This window comes from Ranitomeya variabilis, chromosome 5 (assembly GCF_051348905.1).
Source record: "Ranitomeya variabilis isolate aRanVar5 chromosome 5, aRanVar5.hap1, whole genome shotgun sequence".
Classification (NCBI taxonomy): domain Eukaryota; kingdom Metazoa; phylum Chordata; class Amphibia; order Anura; family Dendrobatidae; genus Ranitomeya; species Ranitomeya variabilis.
Window position 1 is genome coordinate 602,115,423 of NC_135236.1, and position 26,218 is coordinate 602,141,640.

At 46.0% G+C, this 26,218-nt stretch overlaps 1 protein-coding gene across 1 annotated transcript in view; it reads right to left on the bottom strand.

Moving 5' to 3' along the window:
- Positions 1-25,553, bottom strand: part of SEC24A (SEC24 homolog A, COPII component) — a 93,831-nt gene extending 68,278 nt beyond the window's left edge. The window contains exons 1-2 of the mRNA XM_077266041.1: positions 25,184-25,553; positions 9,320-9,853 (exon numbers count right to left, since the gene is read on the bottom strand). Coding sequence (XP_077122156.1) covers positions 9,320-9,853; positions 25,184-25,241 — 592 coding nt within the window. The 5' untranslated portion in view covers positions 25,242-25,553. The remainder of the gene's footprint in view (positions 1-9,319; positions 9,854-25,183) is intronic.
- Positions 25,554-26,218: the final 665 nt, after the last annotated feature.

Here is a 26,218-nt window from a genome sequence, read left to right on the forward strand (position 1 = left end):
GCGCTTAGTAACCCGATGTTTACCCTGGTTACCCGGGTGCTGCAGGGGGACTTCGGCATCGTTGAAGACAGTTTCAACGATGCCGAAGTCGTTCCCCTGATCGTTGGTCGCTGGAGAGAGCTGTCTGTGTGACAGCTCCCCAGCGACCACACAGCGACGCTGCAGCGATCAGCATCGTTGTCTGTATCGCTGCAGCGTCGCTGTGTGAGACGGGGCCTTAAGAGTCACCTCTGCTTCTGAGGATAAGTTTATCCGAGTCACCTGCCTCAGAAATCACAGGTTAACAGCAGCTCAGATTAGAGACCAGGTCAATGCCACACAGAGTTCTAGCAGCAGACACATCTCTACAACAACTGTTAAGAGGAGACTTTGTGCAGCAGGCCTTCATGGTAATATAGCTGCCAGGAAACCACTGCTAAGGACAGGCAACAAGCAGAAGAGACTTGTTTGGGCTAAAGAACACAAGGAATGAACATTAGACCAGTGGAAATCTGTGCTTTGGTCTGATGAGTCCAAATTTGAGATCTTTGGTTCCAACCACCGTGTCTTTGTGCGACGCAGAAAAGGTGAACGGATGGACTCTACATGCCTGGGTCCCACCGTGAAGCATGGAGGAGGAGGTGTGATGGTGTGGGGGTGCTTTCCTGGTGACACTGTTGGGGATTTATTCAAAATTGAAGGCATACATTTATTTTTCAACACCTTCAGGCTGTGTAAGGGCTATTTGACCAAGAAGAGTGATGGGGTGCTACGCCAGATGACCTGGCCTCCACAGTCACCAGACCTGAACCCAATTGAGATGGGTTTGGGGTGAGGTGGACCACAGAGTGAAGGCAAAAGGGCCAACAAGTGCTAAGCATCTCTGGGAACTCCTTCAAGATTGTTGGAAGACCATTCCCGGTGACTACCTCTTGAAGCTCATCAAGAGAATGCCAAGAGTGTGCACAGCAGTCATCAAAGCAAAAGGTGGCTACTTTGAAGAATGTAGAATATAAGACATAATTTCAGTTGTTTCACAGTTTTTTGTTAAGTACCGTATTTTACGCTTTGTAAGACGCACTTTATTTCCCCCAAATTTGGGGGGGGAAATGTGGGTGCGTCTAACAAAGCGGATATACCGCTTACCATTACAGGAGGGTGTCCGCCGCCGCTACCGCCCGCCACCGCTGTCGTCCGCCGCCGGTGTTGTCCGCTGCTTCCCCGGGTGATGCTGGAGGCTCCGGTGCTGCGGTGGGCTCTGGCGACATTTTGTGAAAGACCAGAGCCCCCCGGCAGTTCGTCCATGCGTTCCAGTATGACTAATTCCGGGAAAATGGCCGCCGGAATCTCGGGAGATGAGATTTCAGTGCTGAGATCTCATCTCTCGAGATTCCGGCGGCCATTTTCCCGGAGTTAGTTCCAGTATGACTGACTCCGGGAAAATGGCCGCCGGAATCTCGGGAGATGAGATTTCAGCGCTGCGATCTCATCTCTCGAGATTCCGGTGGCCATTTTCCCGGAGTCAGTCATACAGGAATGCATGGACGAACTGCCGGGGGCTGTGGCCTTTCACAAAATGTCGCCAGAGCCCCCTGCAGCACCGGAGACAGCCCTGCAGCATCGGACACAGCCCTGCAACACAGGAGCCCCCTGCAGACCCCTCATCCCAGCCTGCAGCACAGGAGCCCCCCTGCAGCACAGAAGCCCCCTGCAGACCCCCTCATCCCAGCCTGCAGCAATGCTCCACTCCTGCCTCCAGCAACGACCCTGGGACCCTGATCCACCACAGCCACAACCCCTGGTAAGTAATAAGACGCATGGATTATAAGACGCCCCACCAATTTATTAAAAAAAGTTTTTCCCTATTTTTCTCCTCAAAATTTGGGGTGCGTCTTATAATCCGGAGCGTCTTACAAAGCGTAAAATACGGTATATAATTCCACATGTGTTAATTCATAGTTTTGATGCCTTCAGCGTGAACGTACAATTTTCATAGTCATGAAAATACAGAAAAATCTTTAAATGAGAAGTTCAAACTTTTGGTTGGTTGGTGGGTGGGTGTGGGGTGTGTGTGCATCCTCCTTGTGAGCCATGCACATAAGGCCGTGTTCACACGTTGCGGTTTTTACTGCGGATCCGCAGCGTTTTTGACGCTGCGGATCGGCAGCAGTTTTCCATGCGGTGTACAGTACCATGTAAACCTATGGAAAATAAAAACGGCTCTGCACATGCTGCGGAAAAAAACGCGCGGAAACGCAGCGGTTTATTTTCTGCAGCATGTCAATTCTTTGTGCGGATTCCGCAGCGGTTTTACACCTGCTCCATAATAGAAAACCGCAGTAGAATCCGCACAAAAACCGCGGTAAATCCACAGGAAAAAACGTAGTGTTTTTGCCCTGCGGATTTATCAAAATCAGTGCGGAAAAATCCGCATACCATTCCGCAGCGTGTGCACATAGCCTTAGAGCTGTTCTATGCAGCGTGTCCACATTGGACATTTCCTTTCTGAATCCTGCTCATACAGGTACTATACATATGACCAGGTTTTTAAATACATCAGATAGGGATTACATACATTAGTTAGGACTGCTCTAATATGGGTATACCTTGACGTTTGGTAGAGTGGCTCAATATAAATTTTTTTGCAAAAAAAAACGCATTAACCAAATGCCCTGTGTATTTCCATCCTTTTATTAGCACTTGCTGTTTATGGATATTTTTTGCAACAGAGTATTCTTTTGGTTTTAATCTATGTGCACACGTAGGAAAAGAGGTGCAGAATTTTCTGCACAAAATCCGCAGCCGCAGATTTGCCACAGTTTTTATGCGGATTTTGTGCGGATTTTGCAACTGCGGATTTTTAACATGGGAGGGGTGCAGAAACGCTGCAGATCTGCATAAAAGAAGGGACATGCACTTCTTTGAAATCCGCAGCAATTCTGCACTGATTTTTTGGCACCATCTGCACAGCTTTTTTTTTTAATCCATTGAATAACATTGTACTGTACATCACAGTGTGGATCTGCAGCGTTTCTGCGTGGAAAAATCCGCTGCGGATCCGCAGCAATTCCGCATCGTGTGCACATAGCCTTACTGTGCTTTTTTTGTGTGTGTTTTCAGTCTCTTGGTGGTGTGAACAATGTGCCTACAGGCTTGTTCACTGTGTGCATGACTCATGTGTTTGTTTTTTTATTTTTTATCAGGTATTTATATATGTAGATTGGTAATACAATAAATTGGTTTGATAAGTAGAGGCTAAAAAAAAAAAAAAAAAAAAAAATGTCTTGAGGTTGTGGTGCCACCTGCAGGTTATTGCTTTTTTTCTGCAGGTTTCTGAAAATGAATGTGACTATTTATTGATCAAATCGTGAATGTGTGGTTTGTTTGTGTCTTTTGTTGCTGAAGGGGGCAAGTTTACCTTTCAAATGGTGTATTATTTGTGTGTGGGGGGCGAAGTAATCAGTGAAAAAGCAGTGCATGTTTACAAATGTGTTTGCTTATGTGATTCGCATGCAGTGAAGTGTGCAATCCTCCAATGTGCCTGAAATCGGCTGGGCAAGGAGTTCGGCAAGCTGGAAAGCCCCCAAGGTAGATGTTAGGCTTTGTTTGTGATGTCTGTATGCAGCTTTGTGGTAGTGTGCTTTGGGGTAGTGTGGTGCCACCTGCAGATCATTTTTCCTTTTAAGAAAATTAATGTTTAAACTGTATTTTATGATCACATCGTGGATGTGTGGTTAGTTTGGCTATTTTCTTGCTGATGGGGCAAGTTTACCTTTCAAATGGTGTATTATTTGTGTGTGGGTGCAGTATGAACGGAGATACAATGTAATCGCCGAAAAAGAGTGTTTTGAAACATAGGAGGATTCATTTAGGAATTACAGCCATATTTACAAGCTCAGCTCCTTCACGACATGGCCATTTTCCGTTTTTTTTTTCCTCCCCTTCTCCCAAGAGCCATAATTTTTTTCTCCACCCCCCCCCCCCCCAATCTACATAGCTGTATGAGAGCTTTTTTGCATGTCGAGTTAGGCTATGTGCACACGTAAGAAAAGAGGTGCAGAATTTTCTGCACAAAATCCGCATCTCCAGGCAGAATCCGCAGCCGTGGATTTGCCGCGGTTTTTATGCGGATTTTTTGCGTTTCTTATGCGGAATTGATGTGGTTTTTGCCACTGCGGATTTTTAACATGGAGTGCAGAAATGCTGCAGATCCGCACAAAAGAAGTGACATGCACTTCTTTGAAATCCGCAGCAATTCCGCACAGCTATTTTTTTTCCCCATTTAACAACATTGTACTGTACATCACAGTGTGGATCTGCAGCGTTTCTGCTTGGAAAAAGCCGCTGCGGATCCGCAGCAAATCTGCATCGTGTGCACATAGCCTTATAGTTTTGGATGACACCATTCATACTACCACACAGTGTACTGCAAAACAGGGAAAAAAAATTCCAAAGTGTGCGGAAATTGGAGAAAAAAAAAAAATAAAAAGGTACAATTTCAATTTTTTTACCTAGGATTTTTTAGGGACTTCACATCACATTGGAAGTGACTGAGGGGCTTATATGGCAGAAAATACCAAAAAGTGGCACCATTCTAAAAACTGCACCCTTCAAGCTGTTTAAACGCTTCAGGCGCTTCACAGGAATTAATGGAATGTGGAAGGAGAAACAGGAAAAAAAAAAAAAACCTTACGGTAACTTATTCACAAACATTTTACTTAAGATCCAATTTTTTTTTGCAAGAATATCAGGAAAGAAAAAAAAAAATGGACCCCAAAATTTGTTGTGCAATTTCACTAGAGTACGTCGATTCACCATATGGGGAGGAAAACCACTGATTGGGCGCACGGCAGGGCTCGGAAGGGAAGGAGCGCCATTTGACTTTTTGAATGTAAAATTTGCTGGAATAATTAGCAGACGCCATGTTGCGTTTGGAGAGCCCATGATGTGCCTAAACAGTAGAAACCCCCCACAAGTGACACCATTTTAGAAACTAGACCCCTCAAGGAACTTATTTAGATTTGTGTTGAGTACATTGAACCATCAGGTGCTTCACAGAAGTTTAGAACGTTGAGCGATGAAAATCACATTTTCCTCACAAAAATATTTTTTAGCCCCAAATTTATTTTCACAAGGGTAACAGGAGAAAATGGACACCAAAATTTGTTGTGCAATGTCTCCCAAGTACGCAGATACTCCATATGTGGGGGGAAACTACTATTTGGGCGCAGAGCAGAGTTCAGAAAGGACGGAGTGACATTTTGGAATGCAGATTCTGATGGAATGTTCTGCGGGTGCAGTGTCCTGTTTGGAGAGCCCCTGATGTGCCCAAAAAGTGGAAACAAGACCTCCCCTCCCCTCAAGGAATTATCTAGATGTGTGGTGGGCACCTTGAACCCCTAGGTGATTCATGGAAGTTTATAAAATGGAGCAAAAAAAAATTCCCCACAAAAATGTTTAGTCCTTTTTTTTTTTTTTCACAACAGGGGAAAATGGACCCCCCAAAGATGGAGTTTAGGCTTTTGTTGGGAACTTTTTACATTACTATTTTTGATCACAATTATCCGGTGCTCTACACTGAGCACTTACATCAGGAATTCCCTTTAAATTTTAAATCTCCGAGTGACATGATTCAGATAAAACCCCCAAGGGATCCCTTCACTATTGTGCAGCAGAGTTACTCTGGCCTCTGTTCAGCGTTGTCCTTTTCAGAGGTGCACAAAAAAGTAGCAGATGGCTCATTTATGCACGTCTAAAAAGACGGACACTGCCAGATCACACGTCTAATGGCGTCCACAGTGCCTCCATCTGCCTTCTTAAAGGGAATCTTCCGCCGGAGGTTCCGTCTGAATCGCTCATTTCAAAGATTTACATGGAAACCCCGGTGTAAGGCTACGTTCACATTAGCGTTAAGCTAATTTGCGTCGGGTTTGCGTCGGCGACGCAGCGGCGACGCATGCGTCATGCGCCCCTATACTTAACATGGGGGACGCATGCGTTTTTTTGTGTTGCGTTGTGCGACACTTGCGTCTTTTTTGCCGCAAGCGTCGGACCAAGAAAACGCAGCAAGTTGCATTTTTCTTGCGTCCGATTTTCGGCAAAAACCGACGCATGCGTCGCAAAACGCAGCGTTTTTGCGTGCGTTTTGCCGCGTTTTTGCGTGCGTTGTGCGTTGCGTCGCCGACGCAGCGGCGCACAACGCTAGTGTGAACTTAGCCTAAGTCCTCTGCACAGAGTGCAGGATAAATGTGAGCCAAGCCTTACTGCGATCTTTGGGACGCAGAATGAACAAAAAACAGGTGAAAAATTAGTTTTTATTTAATTTTTACGCCGTTCCTCGTGCGGTATAAGTGATTAGGCAACTTTATTCTTCGGGTCGGTGCGATTACAGCGACACACTAAAGGATACTTTTCATTGCGCATAGTCATATTTTGATAGCTATAATTTTCTTATTTCAGCTGACAGTCATGTGGGGGCTTTTTTTTGCAGGACGAGTTGACATTGTTTGTTGGTCCTATTTTCGGGCAAATTACATTTTTTTTATTGCCTTATTTTTGGGAGGTAGAATGAACAAAAACAGCAATTCAGGAATTTTTTTTTTTTTTAAATGCGGTTTCAGTGTGGTAAAATTGATAAGGCAGCTTTATTTTTAGGGTATGTGTCCACGTTCTGGAAACGCTGCGTTTTTGACACAGCGCTGAGCCGCAGCGTCAAAAACTCAGCGTCCAGATGTTACAGCATAGTGGAGGGGATTTAATGAAATCCCGTCTCCACTGTGCATTAAAAAACACACGCGTTTTTCCCGCAAAAATGCACATGCGTTGTGTTTTTTAAGAACGCAGCATGTTGCTACAATGAGCAAAACACGCAGGAACACAGCAAGTGACCTGCCAGTGACCTCAGGTGCAGTTTTGGTCAGGATTTTACCTGCATGAAATCCTGACCAAAGCCTGAAGCAAACCTGACCGTGGACACACCCTTATTGTCAGAACGACAACATAAATTCCTCATTTATATATTTTCATGTTTTGGTGCTTTAACACAAAAACAATTTTATAGAAAAAACAAATTTTTTGCATCGCTTTATTCTGAGAGCTATAACTTATTTTTCCGATGAAGGAGATGTATGGCAGCTTGTTTTTTGTGGGACAAGATGATGTTTTCAGAGATACTATTTTTACTTACATTCGTCTTTATCGTATTTTATTCCACTTTGTTTGGCGGTATGATGAGAAAGCTTTGTTTTTTACCTTTTTTTTGTGGTGTTCACTTGTAGGGGTCAACTAGTAGGACAGTTTTAGGCTATGTTCACACTAGGAATTTATGCTAATTTTCAGCAAAATCAAAAAGTCTGAGATTTCAGAAATCTCGTGTACACCGCTTTTTGCTGTCCTCAGTATTCTGTGCTTTGCTTGTTTTTTTTCCCACAATACAGCATGTCACTCAGCGTTTTTTCACCTATTGAAAGTTATGGTAGTGAAATTAAAAAAAAAAAAAAAAAAAAAGCAGGTAGGTTTTGCTGGGTTTTTAGTGAAAAAAAGCAAGTACAGCAGTATGTGAAACCCATTTATTTTGTGATTTTCCCAGGTTTTTCCATCTTGGTCACCTGAGATGGCAGTTGAGACTTAGTACACTTTAAATAAGGCTAGGTTCACATTGCGTTAATAGCAGCCCGTTCAGCAGATACGCTAATGGGCTGTTGTTAACGCAAGTGCCGATGTTCCATCGCGCTAGCACAGATAGAGCATCTGCTAGCTCCATCTGCGCTAGCAGTGACGGACCCGGAAACGCTGCAGCCCGCGTCTCGGGTCCGTCACTCAATGATGGCACATCGCTAGCGCACGCCCATTGTGGGCGTGCGCTAGTGATGCGTCCGACATTGCATTCAATGGCGGCGTTAACCACTGCGTTATAACGTAGTCCGCTTAACGGAGTCACTGAACGCAATGTGAACCCAGCCTTAAGGTACCGTTACACTAAGCAACTTACCAGCGATCGCGACCAGCGACGTGATCGCTGGTAAGTTGCTGTGTGGTCGCTGGGGAGCTGTCACACAGACAGCTCTCTCCAGCGACCAAGCGACTTCGGCATCGCTGAAACTGTCTTCAGCGATGCCGAAGTCCCCATGTAAAAAAAAAAAAAAACACTACATACGCACCTTCTGTCGTCCTTCATGTCCCTCGGCGCTTGCCGTACTGACTGTGTCTCAGCGCCGGCCGGCCGTAACAGCGGTGCCCAGCGGTGAACCGCTGTTACTGCAGGTTCACCGCTGGGCTCTGCTTTACGGCCGGACGGCGCTGAGACAGTCAGTACGGCAAGCTCCAGGGGACGTGACGGACAACAGACGGTGAGTATGTAGTGTTTTTTTTTTACTTTTACCATGGTATCCATGGTAAATATCGGGTTACTAAGCGCGGCCCTGCGCTTAGTAACCCGATGTTTACCATGGATACCAGTGAAGACATCGCTGGATCGGCGTCACACACGGCGATCCAGCGGTGTCAGCGGGAGAGTTGCGACGAAAGAAAGTTCGTCCACTCTCCCTGCAACCAGCGATATCCCAGCAGGATCCAGATCGCTGCTGCGTGCCAAACATAGCGATATCGCTATGCAGGACGCTGCAACGTCACGGATCGCTGGCGATATCGCCTAGTGTGACGGTACCTTTAGTGAGGTGTACAAAAGTAAACATTGGCCAACTAAGGTGTGAAATTGAACAATGCCTGAGCAACTCAATGGCAGACCAAAGTGTGAATGTAAACAGTCTCCTACAAACTCAATGCTCTGCCTTGTTATCTGGTTTAGTATATCAGCCCCCTCATACATGTTATCTGGTTTAGTACCATATATCAAATCCTTCATACTTTTTATCTGCACATTGGCGCCTCGTGAAAATGGTTGTGTTGCCCATCATGGGGGCACAGAAACATTAGAATATTTATGGTATGTTCACACAACTATTTTCCTAAAACCTCTTCCTATGCATATGAGAGGGATTTTTCAGAACCACTTTCCAAGCATCAGAAAATGTGTATGTGGAAAATGTGTTATGTGGATCCGCAGCAGGTATCTGACAGCCACAGTACACTGGACATGCAGCAGATTATCAGCCAGTTTCATCTTTTGCACCGCACACCATGAAATTCACAGCATTATCTGCATGGAGAATATCCACCATGCCTGACCTCAGCCTACAAAGAGATGAGCAGTACCCCCCATTGATAAGACCATTTATATACAATATATGGCTCTCATTCGTGGTTTGTCATCACAAAATCTGCATATGTGAAAGAACAAGAAAATCTAACTTCTGCACAGCCCTTAGATTTCATACACTACCTGGACTCATAAAACTGTTTTGATGAGCATGAACTCCAAAAGAAGGTCCATAGTGCTGAGTAGTGGGGGGCTGTGAATTTCCAAGCGTCGGTGGTGAGACAGGGATGACTCCTGCAGTGGACGACACATGATTGGTCATAGGTTGAACCTGTCCATGACTTAAAGGCGTTGGAAAATACTGCCAGCTTGACTGAGTGGGCTGACTCCCATGAGGAAGACTGCTGCCTACAGGTGCTGGTGGTCCAACTGAGTTCTGAGGAGGAGGGGGCATCCTTGGTGAAGAAGACCTTGTATTTGTAATGAGTGGCGCTGGTGATGTTCCTGTAGGAGGTCTATTGAAAGGCTGGCCGGATCCCTGATTAATTCCAGGTTGGGGGAAAGTTTGCTGAGATCCACCATAGTTATAAACTCCAGGTCCTGATTGTGGAGGAGCTTTGGCTGGCATCTGTTGTGGGTATGAGCCTGGAAGTGCTGAACCATAGCCTTGTCCAAATGGTTGCTGTGGTGAATACATCATAGGGTTTTGAAGGGGACCTTAGGAAAAGCAGATAAACATCATTTTATTGACATATATACATGTATAGATGCAGGTAATAGTTCTGAACACTTCCAATAACAGAATTATGCAGCAATTTTCCATCTCTATGGCTGCCTCTAATGAGCTCCAGTCACATTGTACCATACGTTCATGCTGAACAATATACAAGAGAACCAACCACATACCGTAGCCTAGGAGCACCTAGAAAAGTGCTGTTACTCAACCATACAAGGCTTCAAGAGAATATATTTCAGTAGAACCAAAATAAAAGTCCAATAGGATTTCAGTTAGCGATACATGAAGGGGTCAAACCTGACCGGGATCTTCCAATGTATTAACATGTATGGCGGCACCCTGCCGGCTGACATCCAAGTATGGGTAGAGGAAGAGAGGAGGTAACGTGGAGCGAGATGTAAAAAAATAAATAAATAAAAAATAGAATTTATTTCCAAGTATTGAGGTTAAAGAGGCCAAAACATGCAACTTTGGGTTTTGCATGGACCAGTAGATTCCGTTACTGCACTGTAGCAGTTCAGCCGGCTTTACAGAGATTCAGGAGTAAGGAATGGGGAGAGACACACAATGTGAACGGGCCGTACTTCATTCTGCCTTTTCATGCATGCCCAACTGATACTCCTGGGAGTATGCTCCCACAACGCAATGACATAGTTACGGTAATGCTCCACTGCAGACTTACATGCGGATAATATGCTGCATATTACAGAAGCAGAGTTGTGAATGAGTTAAAAAATCTGTAGCACAAATTGTAATGTACAGGCTACTCCGACAAAATCACATGAAAAACATGCAACTCACTGACAAATGTACAGCACATAATAGGCACATGAGAACATATCCCAAGGAGGCCAAATAAACAGGTTTATAAGCCGAGGTCATCCTTAATCCGAGGAGCACAGGATCACCATATAGAAGACATTCATGTCACAGGAATCCGCACCAGCCAAAGTGATGACTGTGCCCACATTGCTGGCAGGTCACATGAATTTCTCATGAGTTTATCGTGTGATGTTACAGGTAACTAGTCAGCACAGCTTCTCTGACATAGTTACATGGGGATTTATAGTCTCACAAATGCAAGTTTTCATAGGATACAGGACCCCAAGTAATCCTGACAATGGGGCACTACAGAGTCCTGGCTAATGGCCGCGTTATTCTTCATCTCTGCTCCATTCATTGCACCCCATAATATTGTGGAAATCATTCATAAGAATTAGGGATGTTTCTGCCACAAAATGACTACTGCAACTTTGGAGTGAGCACATAGTTTAGTGCAGTGTCCACCATGTTTTCCATCTACCTCCGCTCTCCTCTTCCTTGATTGACATTCTCAGCATTACAGGAGTCAGAGAAAGGCAGAAACAGATGACAATAGGGCAAGTGGAAAAATGCACTGAACTCTTTGGCCGACCAAGAGTCACTAATTTTTGCTTTGAATACTTACAGTACCTTATATTGACAGATTCCCTTTAAAAAAGGAACCTGTCACCAAATTTTTCATGTTGGAGGAGGTGAATAAAGTTTTTATTTTTTATTTTGCCTCTCCATTGCTGAGATTTTAGCCAAAGTATTTGACACCTAATGAATTAACTTTTAAGTCCAAGTATGAATGATCAGTTTTTTCACTGGGGGAGTGTACTTCTTCACCTGTTTGATGCTGACCAATCATAACCAGAAACACACTGGAGAAAGAAACACCCTCCTCCCCAATAGCTTGGTGCGGGGCTCAGTGTGTGAGTAAAAGTAGTCCAGAACAGGCAGTCCACATCGGTGTGAGATGAAATGACAGTCTGCCCTGCCCTCGCTGCAGAGATATTAGATGTTGCCCTGAACACTGCAGACATAAGTGTGATTACTGACATCTCTAGACCGCAAGTGTGGGGGAGAGGCAGTACCACAGAGGTGACAATGCTGTGAGAGAAGAGCTGACAGAAGGGTTTGTACTGTGACACAGCTTAACTCCGCTGTGCTGCCCCTTCCCCACAGGAACCTTACCTGGAAGGTGTTCATCATCTATGCTCTACTCCTAGCACTTTGCAATCGGTCAGAAAGGAGATCTTAGCTGTAATATTAAATCTCACATACCGGAAACCTGATCTAAGCTGTTGTGGGGAATTTATTTTTTTTTTCTCTTGATTGCTGCTGCCTACTTATGAATGGTTAATATTATACAGTCAGAAGAAATACATGTCCCCCCAGAGAAAACTCTGATAACTAGGGCTTTAAAAAACTTAGCTCATTAGGCGTGTGTTAACATCTCAGAAACAGACGGGAAAAATTAGGAAAAACCCCAAAACATGTTTTACTTTGCTCTACACACACTTTCATTATGTGTCCAGTTCAACATGTAAAGAGGAGCTTTTATCAAACTTTTAAAGTTTATGAGTTCAGAACAGGATGTCCATCCAACAAGGTTATATAATTGTGAAAGGCAACGACCCACATATCTCAGCCAAGCAATATGGATGGTGCGTTTTTATAACACAAGAGTATGTTACTACATACAGTGATACTTGAAAGTTTGTGAACCCTTCAAAATTTTCAATTTTACTGTATACGTTTGACCTAAAATGATATCGGATTTTCACAAAAGTCCTAATGGAGAAAAGAGAACTACATAAAACACATGAAATTTAAAAAAAAAAAAAAACTTTTAAAATGAGGAAAATCAAGTAACATTTAGGAAACTGTAAATGGTCTTGTAGAAGATTAATTGCTGGAAGAAGAAAAAAAAAACAATATACCATAAAAAACCTCAAAATGGATTGTATACGGATGACAAATGAGAAGTGCCCCACTTTTCTGCATGAAACACACGCTTGTGTGAACATGGCTGAATCCAGTGGGAATCCTTTTCCCCATCAACAATAGTATGCTGATTAATAACAGTTTTTGCACATTAGTCTCTTATGATACACGCCTTAGCAACTCCCGAGAACTGCAATGTAGTTTAAACACAGTTTGCAGTGCATGCACCATTAATAACAATGCCACTCATTGAGCATTTCTGGCCTGTAATGGACAGGATACATGAGGAGGATGCTGGAGGCAATGTAAAGGAATGTCACAGGCTGCCCTGCCGAGAGCGGCCTCCAACATTCATGGAGTGGCAGAATATTCTCAAATGTTCTTGTGCATCCTAAATTTCCCTTCAGTTTTTTTTACCCCCTTCAGCCCCATGACCCAGCGATATTTTAATTCTGACCACTGTTACTTTATATGGTAATAAGGGTATGTGCACACGTTGCAGATTAGCCTTAGGAATTTCTGGTGCAGATTCTGCCTCTCCTGGCAGAAAACGCAGCTGCGGATTTGTCACGTCTTTTGTGTGGATCCGCAGCGTTTTTTGTGCGTTTTTGCTGCGTTTTTTACCCCTGCAGTTTTCTATAATGGAATGGGTACAAAAACGCTGCAGATCCGCAAAAAAGTAGCGACATGCTACTTCTTTTAATCCACAGTGTTTCCGCACCAGATTTTCCGCTAAGTGTGCACAGCTTTTTTTTTTCTCATTGATTTACATTGTACTGTAAATCATTTGCGGATCTGCACCGCAAAAAACGCTGCGGATCCGCAGAGAATCCACAACGTGTGCACATACCCTAACTCTGGAACGCTTCAATGGATTCCACATATTCTAGGACCATTTTCTCCTGACCTACTATACTTCATGATAGAGGTAACATTTGTTCAATATAACTTGCGTTTATTTGTGGGGGAATCAGAAATATGGTGAAAATTTTGCAATTTTCAAACTTAACTCTCTGATACAAGGGCATAAAAATTATGTCACAACTTTATTAACCCTTCAGGTGTTTCACAGGAACTGAAGCAATGTGGAAGGAAAAAAAACTAAACTAAATGAACATTTAACCCCCCCCCACACACACACACAAAAATGTTACTTTAGAACCAATATTTTTTTTCACAAGGCTAACAAGAGAATATGGACCCCAAAATTTGTTGTGCAATTTCTCCGGAGTTCACCGATACCCCATGTGTTAGGGGAATACTACTTTTGAGGCACAGTGCAAAGCTCAGAAGGGAAGAGGCACCATATTGGAGTTCAGATATTCCCGGAATGGTTTGAGGGTGTCATGTCATATTGGCAGAGCCCCTGAGGTGCCAGAACAGCAGAACCCTCCATAAGTGACCCCATTTTACAAACTACACCTCTCAATGAATTCATCTAGGGGTGCAGTGATTATACTGACACCATAGATGTGTCACAGAGTTTTATAATATTGTGCAGTGAAGAAAAAATAATTTCATTTTTAACCACCAAAAATGTAGTTTAAGGCTATGTGCACACAATCAGGAATGTTAGGAGAATTTTTCTGAACAAAACCGGGACTTTTTCCCTGCAGGAAATCCACTCGAGCTTTTTTTCGCGGATTTTTTGCGTTTTTTTCTGGAGCTTCCCAATGCAATAATATAGCGGCAAAAAACGCGAAAAATCCGCACAATTAATGAACATGCTGCGCTTTTTACGTGGAAAAAAACAGCATGTGCACAAAAATTGCAGAATGCATTAAAATGATGGGATGCTTAATGTAGGCATTTTTTAGCGTTTTTCCCCGCGGAAAACGGCTGAAAAAAGGCAAAAAATGCGTCATAGCCTTAGCCCCAGATTTTACTTTTTTTTTTAACAAATATGTGACTGACAGTACTGCTTTGCCACACGGCGAGATTCGGTAGATATGAAGCTCCATTTACCTCCTGGAGCGCAGACTTTCCTAGGACAGTTCGAGGGCTCCAGAAACAGAGCCTCTAAGTGCTAGAAGAGCAGAATCCCCCTTAAGTGACCCCATTTTGGAAATCCTATCCCTTTGGGAATTTATATACAGGTGCAGTGACGATTTTGACTCCATGGGCGTTTTCCGGAAACAAGCAACAATGGATGTTGCCGAGTGAAAATTGCAAACTGCCGCTGTAGTGACCAGTACATTATGCCCAGCTTCTGGAGACGCGCACTAGTAAATTCGGCGGGCTCTCATCACTACAGAAATGTCAAACATGTGGACGCTACATATGGTTAAGGCTAGTTTCACACTAGCGTTAACTGCAATACGTCGCAAATGCGTCGTTTTGCCGAAAATACGCATCCAGCAAAAGTTCTTGCTGGATACGTTTTTTTCGTCATAGACTAACATTAGCGACGCATTAGCGACGCATTAGCGACGCATTTGTGACGCATTGCAAAACGTCGCGTCCGTTTTGCGACGCTTGGGCGTGTGTTAGCGGACCGTCGGGAAAAAAAAACGTTACATGTAACGTTTTTTGCTCCCGACGGTCCGCTTTTTCCGACCGCGCATGCGCGGCCGGAACTCCGCCCCCGCCTCCCCGCACTTCCCCGCACCTCACAATGGGGCAGCGGATGCGTGGGAAAAATGCATCCGCTGCCCCCGTTGTGCGGCGGAGACCACGCTAGCGTCGGGAACGGCGGCCCGACGCACAGCGACGGGTTGTTCCCGACGCTAGTGTGAAAGTAGCCTTAGACACACTGGGGCTCAGAAGGGAGGGAGGCATGTGGTTTTGGGAGCTCGGGATTTGTTGAATTTCTTTTGGGAGGAAAGGGGGGGGGAGCTATAGTGCTTTTCCAGAGCCTTTGTACTACCAGTAACATTGAAGCACACTATATTTCCATTAACAGATGACGAACCACAGTGGGGGCTTTTTTTGTGGATTTAGATGAAGCTTTTGTTGTGAACATTTTACAAAACATTTGGGATCATATTTATCCTGCGCTCTATGCTGAGCACTTATATCAGGGTTTTCATCTAAATCTCTAAGCGACGCGATTCAGATGAAATCCAAGGGAGCTGCCACTCACTATACGTAATGAGGTAGCAGAGTTATTCTGGATTCCATCTGGCCTCTGTTCACTGTTGTCCTTCATTTCAGAAGTGCATTAAACTGTGGCCAACCACGCTTTATGTTCACCTAAAAAGATGGACACTGCCGGATCACAGGCCAGAAAATGTCCACAGTGCCTCTATCTGACTCATTATAGGAAATCTTTCGCTGGGGGTTCCGTGTGAATCACGTTTCAGAGATGTACACGGAAACCCAGATGTAGGCACTCAGCGCAGAGTGCAGGACAGATGTGAGCTGAGCCTTAATGCGCTTTTTGGGAAGCGGAAGGGAGAAAAAAAAAAAAAAACACTCAGTAGTAGGTGAATAATTTGTTTTATTTCTTACGCCGACACTCGATACAGCAGTTTTCTGTTTGACACTTGTAAGACATTAAAAAACGCTTTTTATCCGAAAACTAGTTTTTGCACTGCCAAAGTACGATAAAAAAATATAAGTGTGGCATTGCGGTTATGTTTTGGCACTTTTATACAGTAAAAACTTTTATAGAAAAATTATTTTTGCATCACTATTTTGAGAGCTGTAACTTATTTTTCCACTGACCAAGCTGTATGGCGGCTTGCTGTTTGCAGGACAAGATGATGTTTTCAGAGATACCCTTTTGTCTTTTTTATTGCCTTTTATTCCACCTTTTGTTTGGCGGTATGATAAAGCATTGTTTTATATTTATTTTTTATGGTGTTCACTGGAGGGGTTAACTAGTGGGACATTTATATATCGGGTCATTCTGGGGACGGCATTAACAAATGTGTACTTTTTTTGTTTTTACATAAATTTATTGGATTCATATTTTCTCATTTGTGTGATTTTTTTTTTTATTTCAATCTTCAACCATTTTTTTTTTCCGCAGCATGTCAATTCTTTGTGCGGAATCCGCAGCGGTTTTTCACCTGCTCCAATAGGAAACTGCAGGTGAAAACCCGCAGCGGAAACCGCAATAAAAACCGTGATAAATCCGCAGTAAAAACCGCAGCGGTTTTGCACTGCAGATTTATCAAAACCGCTGCGGAAAATTCTGCAATGGAATCCGCAGCGTGTGCACATGGCCTAACAGGCATGGAGGAGGCGTGCAGACTCGCGCTCTGAGCAGGAGCATACAGGCCACCGTCCCCGAGTAACCCTGCGGCCATCTTTCTGTGGTCACCATAGAGACCACCGGTATAAAGCAACTGTAAAGGAATTGGGCCGACTGGAGAAGAGAGGAAGCTTCCTCCCTCTGCGATGCCCCTTGATGTTGCTGTCACTATTGGCAGCGGTATCAGAGGAGTCAAACGCCTGCGATCAGTGATAGCACCGACTGTTGGAGTAACTACAGACTGTCAGCTCTCACAAACTGCTTACACCTGCATCTGATTGTGCAGGCTCATTGTGAGCCTGCACGATCATGAAAATATATGTATGTCGGTTTGTGGGAACGCAGCTCCCGCAGCGCTGTACACATACGGCACATGTTGGGAAGGTGTTATAAAGTCACATTAGGCAAGGTTCAAATTGCATCTTTGCCAAATGTCAATAGCTTCTGTCTGAAAGCCTGAAAGATGGGACTGGGAAAGTAGAAAGGGGGAAAACCGCTGACTCCCTTTAAGGTACCTTCACACGAAGCGACGCTGCAGTGATAGCGACAACGATGCCGATCGCTGTAGCGTCGCTGTTTGGTCGCTGGAGAGCTGTCACACAGACCGCTCTCCAGCGACCAACGATGCCGAAGTCCCCGGGTAACTAGGGTAAACATCGGTTTGCTAAGCGCAGGGCCGCGCTTAGTAACCCGATGTTTACCCTGGTTACCAGCGTAAAAGTAAAAATAACAAACAGTACATGCTCACCTGCGCGTCCCCTTCCTGTACTGTGTGAGCGCCGGCCCTAACAGCAGAGCAGTGACGTCACCGCTGTGCTTTTACTTTCACTTTAGGGCCGGCGCTCAGTCAGAGCAGGAAGCGGACAGCGGGGGACGCGCAGGTGAGCATGTACTGTTTGTTATTTTTACTTTTACGCTGGTAACCAGGGTAAACATCGGGTTACTAAGCGCGGCCCTGCGCTTAGTAACCCGATATTTACCCTGGTTACCAGCGTAAAACATCGCTGGTATCGTTGCTTTTGGTGTCAAACCTGACGATACACACCGGTCTGACGACCAAATAAAGTTCTGGACTTTATTCAGCGACCAGCGACATCACAGCAGGATCCTGATCGCTGCTGCGTGTCAAACGAAACGATATCGCTAGCGAGGACGCTGCAACGTCACGGATCGTTGTCGTTCTCGTTGTAACTTCGTTTCGTGTGAAGGTACCTTTAGTTGTCCTCACAGACTATGAACATGACTTTGCACCCAACTCTACTTAGCCTTCAAAAAAAAAAAAAAAAAAACTAATTTATGTTGGCAAGTAGAGAAATATGGACCGACTTACAACTAGCTAAAAATAAATTGTATCCACTAAAGTAAGAGCGTTGGTTGCAAATTCTGATGTATTTTACAAGAAAGATATTTTCTCAAAATGGCAAACGCCTGGAGACGCTGGTGCCATCCATTGACAATAGCAATTGTCGGTTTTCTATAAACAGAAATCATGGTCTAAAGGCCACCTTACACATTAGATAAAAGCTTGCTTAATTCCCTGATTTGGGCATAATTGGCACACAAACTAATATATACGGGGATCTCGAGACTTTGTTCCTCAATATACAGTTGGTACGGAAAGTATTCAGACCCCTCTAAATTTTTCACTCTTTCATTGCAGCCATTTGGTAAATTAAATAAGGTTCATTTTTTCTCATTAATGCACACACTGCACCCCATCTTCACTGAAAAAAAAAAAAAGTTAAATTTTTTGCAAATTTAATAAAGAAAAACTGAAATATCACACAGACATAAGTATTCAGACCCTTTGCTCAGACACTCATATTTAAGTCACATGCTGTCCATTTCCTTGTGATCCTACTTGAGATGGTTCTACCCCTTCATTGGAGTCCAGCTGTGTTTAATTAAACTGATAGGACTTGATTTAGAAAGGCACACACCTGTCTATATAAGACCTGTCTATTTAAGTGCATGTCAGACCAAATGAGAATCATGAGGTCAAATGAACTGGCCCAGGAGCTCAGAGACAGAATTGTGGCAAGGCACACATCTGGCCAAGGTTACAAAAGAATTTCTGCAGTACCCAAGAGCACAGTGGCCTCCATAATCCTTAAAGTTTGGGACCACCAGAAGTCTTCCTAGACCTGGCGGTCCAGCCAAACTGAGATATCATGGGAGAAGAGCCTTGGTGTGAGAGGTAAAGAACAACCCCCAAGATCACTGTGGCTGAGCTCCAGAGATGAAGGAAGATGGGAGAAAGTTCCACAAAGTCAACAACCACTGCAGCTGCCCACCAGTCGGGCCTTTATGGCAGAGTAACCCGACGGAAGTGTCTCCTCAGTGCAAGACATATGAAAGCCCGCATAGAGTTTGCAAAAAAAAAACAAAAAAAAAAAAAAAAACACATGAAGGACTCCCAGACTATGAGAAATAAGATTCTCTGATCTGATGAGCTGAAGATAGACCTTTTTGATGAGAATTCTAAGCGGTATGTGTGGAGAAAGCCTGGCACTGCACATCACCTGCCCACTACAATCCCAACAGTGAAACATGGTGGTGGCAGCACCATGCTATGGGGGTGTTTTTCAGCTGCAGGGGCAGGAAACATGAATGCGGCCAAGTACAGAGATATCCTGGATGAAAACCTCTTCCAGAGTGCTCTGGACCTCAGACTTAGCCGAAGGTTCACCTTCCAACGAGACAATGACCCTAAGCACACAGCTAAAATAACAAAGGAGTGGCTTCAGAACAACTCTGTGACCATTTTTGACTGGCCCAGCCAGAGCCCTGACCTAAACCCAATTGAGCATCTCTGGAGAGACCTGAAAATGGCGTCCACCACTGTTCACCATCCAGCCTTACGGAACTAGAGAGGATCTGCAAGGAAGAATGGCAGAGGATCCCCAAATCCAGGTGTGAGAAACTTTTTGCATCATTCCCAAGAATACTCATGGCTGTACTAGTTCAAAAGGGTGCTTCTACTCAATACTGAGCAAAGGGTGTGAATACTTATGACCATGAGATATTTCAGTTTTTCTTTTTTAATAAATTTGCAAAAATTACTAAATTTGTTATTTTTCAGTCAACATGTGGTGCAGAGTGTACATTAGTGAGAAAAAAATATGAACTTTTTTTGAATTTACCAAGTGGCTGCAATGAAATAAAGAGTGAAACATTTAAAGAGATCTGAATAGTTTCCATATCCACTGTATTATGGCAGAGGACATATGGATATGGAGAATGTACCGGTAATTCAATGACGCCTCCCTTTTGTTTGGTAGAAAGATTAGCTGCTTGCAGAGGACGGGCAGCAGCTCGCTCAGAGAGAACAGGAACGTCCAGCCCAACTGAGTCTTCCGATGTCTGCAGGGGTTGGAAGAGTTGTCGGACAATCCACAGTTCAGCTGACAGCTCTCTAATGTGTACGGCCAGTTTTAGCCAGAAAATAAGTACAGAAGAACGCTGCGATTTTATGTTAAAGGATCTATGCAAAACATATGGAAAACACTAACCATACGCTTTCCTGCTGGTACTTTACCAACACAAGCGCTGTCTCGTTTATAAAAGACATTTTTATATACTTGGGCAAGGTAATAATAATAATAATAATAATAATAATAAGGGAGATGTACAGGTGAGGCGGAGGGGTACTGTAGAGGTCATCCAATGAACATGTTATAACAGAAGAAACCTTCCAAAATGGTACTACAGCTGAAAAATACAAACTACACAAAAAAGGCACTTTCAAGTATGTACAAATCAGTCATTGCTACCATATGAGAACTGAAAACTAGTGCCAATCAACAATGTTTATCAGGGGACTTGGGATGCATGTGCAGGAGGGTCACATAGGCAGGGGACATTTCTTCTGTGTCAGGAGACCTGGAGGGCATGTGCAGGAGGGTCACATAGGCAGGGAATATTTCTTCTGTGTCAGGGGACCTGAAGAGTATGTGCAGGAGGGGAGCATAGGCAGGGGATATTTCTTCTGTGTCAGGAGACCTGGAGGGCATGTGCAGGAGGGTCACATAGGCAGGGGATATTTCTTCTGTGTCGGGACCTGAAGAGTATGTGCAGGAGGGGAGCATAGGCAGGGGATATTTCTTCTGTGTCAGGAGACCTCGAGGGCATGTGCAGGAGGGTCACATAGGCAGGGGTCATTTCTTCTGTGTCATGAGACCTGGAGGGCATGTGCAGGAGGGTCACATAGGCAGGGGATATTTATTCCGTGTCAGGAGACCTGGAGGGCATGTGTAGGAGGGTCACATAGGCAGAGGATATTTCTTCTGTGTCAGGGGACCAGGAGAGGATGTGCATGAGGGGAGCATAGGCAGGGGATATTTCTTCTGTGACAGGGGACCTGAAGAGTATGTGCAGGAGGGGAGCATAGGCAGGGGATATTTCTTCTGTGTCAGGGGACCTGGAGAGTATGTGCAGGAGGGTCACATTGGCAGGGGATATTTCTTCTGTGTCAGGAGACCTCGAGGGCATGTGCAGGAGGGTCACATAGGCAGGGGATCAGGAGAGGATGTGCATGAGGGGAGCATAGGCAGGGGATATTTCTTCTGTGTCAGGGGACCTGGGGGCCATGTGCATGAGGGGAGCATAGGCAGGGGATATTTTTTCTGTGTCAGGGGACCTGGGAGGCATGTGCAGGAGGGGAGCATAGGCAGGGGATATATCTTCTGTGTCAGGGGACCTGGGGGCCATGGGCATGAGGGGAGCATAGGCAGGGGATATTTCTTCTGTGTCAGGGGACCTGGGAGGCATGTGCAGGAGGGGAGCATAGGCAGGGGATATATCTTCTGTGTCAGGGGACCTGGGGGCCATGTGCATGAGGGGAGCATAGGCAGGGGATATTTCTTCTGTGTCAGGGGACCTGGGAGGCATGTGCAGGAGGGGAGCATAGGCAGGGGATATTTCTTCTGTGTCAGGGGACCATGTGCATGAAGGGAGCATAGGCAGGGGATATTTCTTCTGTGTCAGGGGACCTGGAGGGCATGTGCATGAGGTGAGCATACACAGGATTTTTCCTCTGGATTTTAATCCCGGAAAAAGTGTTGAATATTACAGCGGGTGTGAGATTTCCTATGAAACCTTATGAACACATTGTGAAAAACACCCGTGTAAATTGACAGCTGCTACAGATCTGAAATCCACAGCATGACAACAGTTTATGCTACAGATGTAACCACAGATTTCCGCCCTGACAAAGCTAAGAGAGAAACGTGCACCTTTTTCCATATTTATCATTGCAGGTTTTGCTGAGGCATTTCCAGATGGAAACCGTGACGTCCGCCTGTACTCAGACATTTACAGTACTATAGCTTTTATTCACAGTGTAGTCACAGCCTGGAAGTGGCAGAAGGCAAAGATCTGGTTCCTGTCTGTACCTATAGCACATATACAGAAGAGTTGTCATAGTGTATGAATCCAGAGACATGACATGAAGGGCCTGATATTGTCAGAATGGTGTTAAGATGCTACCCATAAAAATAAAAAATTATATTATAATATATATATATATTACACACATTTAATAATATAACATGACAGTCCCTCACAACCAAGCTTCACAACATGGAAAAAAAAAAGAAGAAAAAAAAAAAAAACGACATCACTTCTCTGACACTTGAAAATGTTAGTAATGTGAGTGACTAAAGGCCCCGTCTCACATAGCGAGATCGCTGCTGAGTCACAAGTTTTGTGACGCAACAGCGACCTCCATAGCGATCTCGCTATGTGTGACACGTACCAGCGATCAGGCCCCTGCTGTGAGATCGCTGGTCGTGTCGGAATGGCCTGGACCTTTTTTTGGTCGTTGAGGCCCCGCTGACATCGCTGAATCGGTGTGTGTGACACCGATCCAGCGATGTCTTCACTGGTAACCAGGGTAAACATCGGGTTACTAAGCGCAGGGCCGCGCTTAGTAACCCGATGTTTACCCTGGTTACCAGCGTAAATGTAAAAAAAAACAAACAGTACATACTCGCCTTCTGATGTCCGTCAGGTCCCTTGCCGTCTGCTTCCTGCTCTCACTGACTGCCGGCCGTACAGTGAGAAGTGAGAGCACAGCAGTGACGTCACCGCTGCGCTCTGCTCTCACTGTACGGCCGGATCTCAGTCAGAGCAGGAAGCAGACGGCAAGGGACCTGGACACCGAAAGGCGAGTATGTACTGTTTGTTTTTTTTGGTAACCAGGGTAAACATCGGGTTACTAAGCGCGGCCCTGCGCTTAGTAACCCGATGTTTACCCTGGTTACCCGGGTGCTGCAGGGGGACTTCGGCATCGTTGAAGACAGTTTCAACGATGCCGAAGTCGTTCCCCTGATTGTTGGTCGCTGGAGAGAGCTGTCTGTGTGACAGCTCCCCAGCGACCACACAGCGACTTACCAACGATCACGGCCAGGTCGTATCGCTGGTCGTGATCGTTGGTAAATCGCTTAGTGAGACGGGGCCTTAAGCAGAGCTAGTGTCAGGGTGACGGACAGTGTGCGCTGTCTGGCAGCCTCGGTGGCATAAGCAGGTTCCATAGTTACAGGATCTTTCATAATAAACCTCCACCGACGTCTGATGTGGCGACTGGTAAACGCCAGAACTCTCAGCCAACTCCAGCAGATCCTGGCCGTCCACCATCGTGTGATTACTGGCAGATGTTAGGCATTTAGATTCAGAACTAGAAACGAAGCCGCTCCACACAAGATTACCCCCCCCACTGTGTAAGTGTCATCATAAGACAGGAGCAATCCTAATCTACACACCGAGTCATAAAGATAAGAGCCCCTCACACCTACATAAACCTGAGAAAGAAAAGGGTCCACAACTATTAGCAAGTACTATAAAGTGGCCTGACCCGGGCACACACCAGACCTGGGGTCACATCAGCTCCATGTCCACTGGTGGGCGAGAAGCTGCAGTCAGAGCTCAAAGGTGACAGCTGCTCCACGGGACCCACCGACCTCTGATCTGCGCAACCTAAAGCCGGGAGCCCAGACACAGTGTATGGCGAGTGCAAGTACCTGGGTATAGTGGTCTCAGGCCGTGTACAAGAGCCAGCACTGGTTACACCACCTGACCGCTGGCGGCCCGGCTCTCTACATTACGTGGCCACTGACAGCCCAGCTCCCTATTCCGTGGCCACTGACAGCCCAGCTCCCTATTCCCTGGCCACTGACAGCCCGGCTCCCTATTCCCTGGCCACTGACAGCCCGGCTCCCTATTCCCTGGCCACTGACAGCCCGGCTCCCTATTCCCTGGCCACTGACAGCCCGGCTCCCTATTCCCTGGCCACTGACAGCCCGGCTCCCTATTCCCTGGCCACTGACAGCCCGGCTCCCTATTCCCTGGCCACTGACAGCCCGGCTCCCTATTCCCTGGCCACTGACAGCCCGGCTCCCTATTCCCTGGCCACTGACAGCCCGGCTCCCTATTCCCTGGCCACTGACAGCCCGGCTCCCTATTCCCTGGCCACTGACAGCCCGGCTCCCTATTCCCTGGCCACTGACAGCCCGGCTCCCTATTCCCTGGCCACTGACAGCCCGGCTCCCTATTCCCTGGCCACTGACAGCCCGGCTCCCTATTCCCTGGCCACTGACAGCCCGGCTCCCTATTCCCTGGCCACTGACAGCCCGGCTCCCTATTCCCTGGCCACTGACAGCCCGGCTCCCTATTCCCTGGCCACTGACAGCCCGGCTCCCTATTCCCTGGCCACTGACAGCCCGGCTCCCTATTCCCTGGCCACTGACAGCCCGGCTCCCTATTCCCTGGCCACTGACAGCCCGGCTCCCTATTCCCTGACCACTGACAGCCCGGCTCCCTATTCCCTGACCACTGACAGCCCAGCTCCCTATTCCCTGACAGCCCAGCTCCCTATTCCCTGACCACTGACAGCCCAGCTCCCTATTCCCTGGCCACTGACAGCCCAGCTCCCTATTCCCTGACCACTGACAGCCCAGCTCCCTATTCCCTGGCCACTGACAGCCCAGCTCCCTATTCCCTGGCCACTGACAGCCCAGCTCCCTATTCCCTGACCACTGACAGCCCAGCTCCCTATTCCCTGACCACTGACAGCCCAGCTCCCTATTCCCTGACCACTGACAGCCCAGCTCCCTATTCCCTGACAGCCCAGCTCCCTATTCCCTGACCACTGACAGCCCAGCTCTCTACATTACATACACAGTACCTGCCATACGTACACATATCTCGTCTCTAGTAACCCCTTCCCTGCTGGCAGCCTCCGCTCAGTCTCCCCTATCGGATCCCAGGGGTCACCTCTTACACGGGCACCGCGGCTCCCGCACCTGTGACCTCCAGGGGCCACACGCAGGGTTGCTGACCACACACACGACACGTCCGTGCTTACCATTGGAGTAGGGCGGCCCTGATCCCCCATTTTGGGAGTTGTACCCGGCGTTGGACATGGTGGCGGAGTCCTGTGTAGGTGGGAGGGAGGGCTACAAAGATTCACCCGCTCCGAGATACTGCTGAGGTGACAGCGGGAGCAACTTATCCGCTCATGGTGGCCCTCGGTGCCGGTGTCCGGATGCAGCAGGCCCGGGATTATTGGCGATAATATAAGAATTTAGCACTGGGTATTAGGTAGCAGGAAGTGCACAGTCCCAGCCCCGGGGCGGCCCCGCGCATGCGCGCTTAGTACACGTGGCACTTCCTGTACGTGTTGCTCTTGCCTGCACAGGACAGTTCGGTGCCAGCGGTGTAGTGACGTAGGCGGCGCTGTGTCCACATATGGGCGCCCTATAGCAGCCTGCCGGAGCGCTGAGCTGGCGTGTGTGGCCAAATGTATGGCGCCTGTGTTAGGCCCGTCTCACACGTCCAGATAGTCCCGGTACCGGAAGAAACGGTCCCGGAGCTGTCCGTGTTTCTCGTCCATGTGCTGTCCGTGTATTGAAACAATTGTTTCAGTTTTAACCCTTTGACTTTAACCCCTTCATGACCCAGCCTATTTTGGCCTTAATGACCTTGCCGTTTTTTGCAATTCTGACCAGTGTCCCTTTATGAGGTAATAACTCAGGAACGCTTCAACGGATCCTAGCGGTTCTCAGATTGTTTTTTCGTGACATATTGGGCTTCATGTTAGTGGTAACTTTAGGTCGATAATTTCTGAGTTTATTTGTGAAAAAAACGGAAATTTGGCAAAAATTTTGAAAATGTTGCAATTTTCACATTTTGAATTTTTATTCTGTTAAACCAGAGAGTTATGTGACACAAAATAGTTAATAAATAACATTTCCCACATGTCTACTTTACATCAGCACAATTTTGGAAACAATTTTTTTTTTGCTAGGAAGTTATAAGGGTTAAAATTTGACCAGTGATTTCTCATTTTTACAACAAAATTTACAAAACCATTTTTTTTAGGGACCACCTCACATTTGAA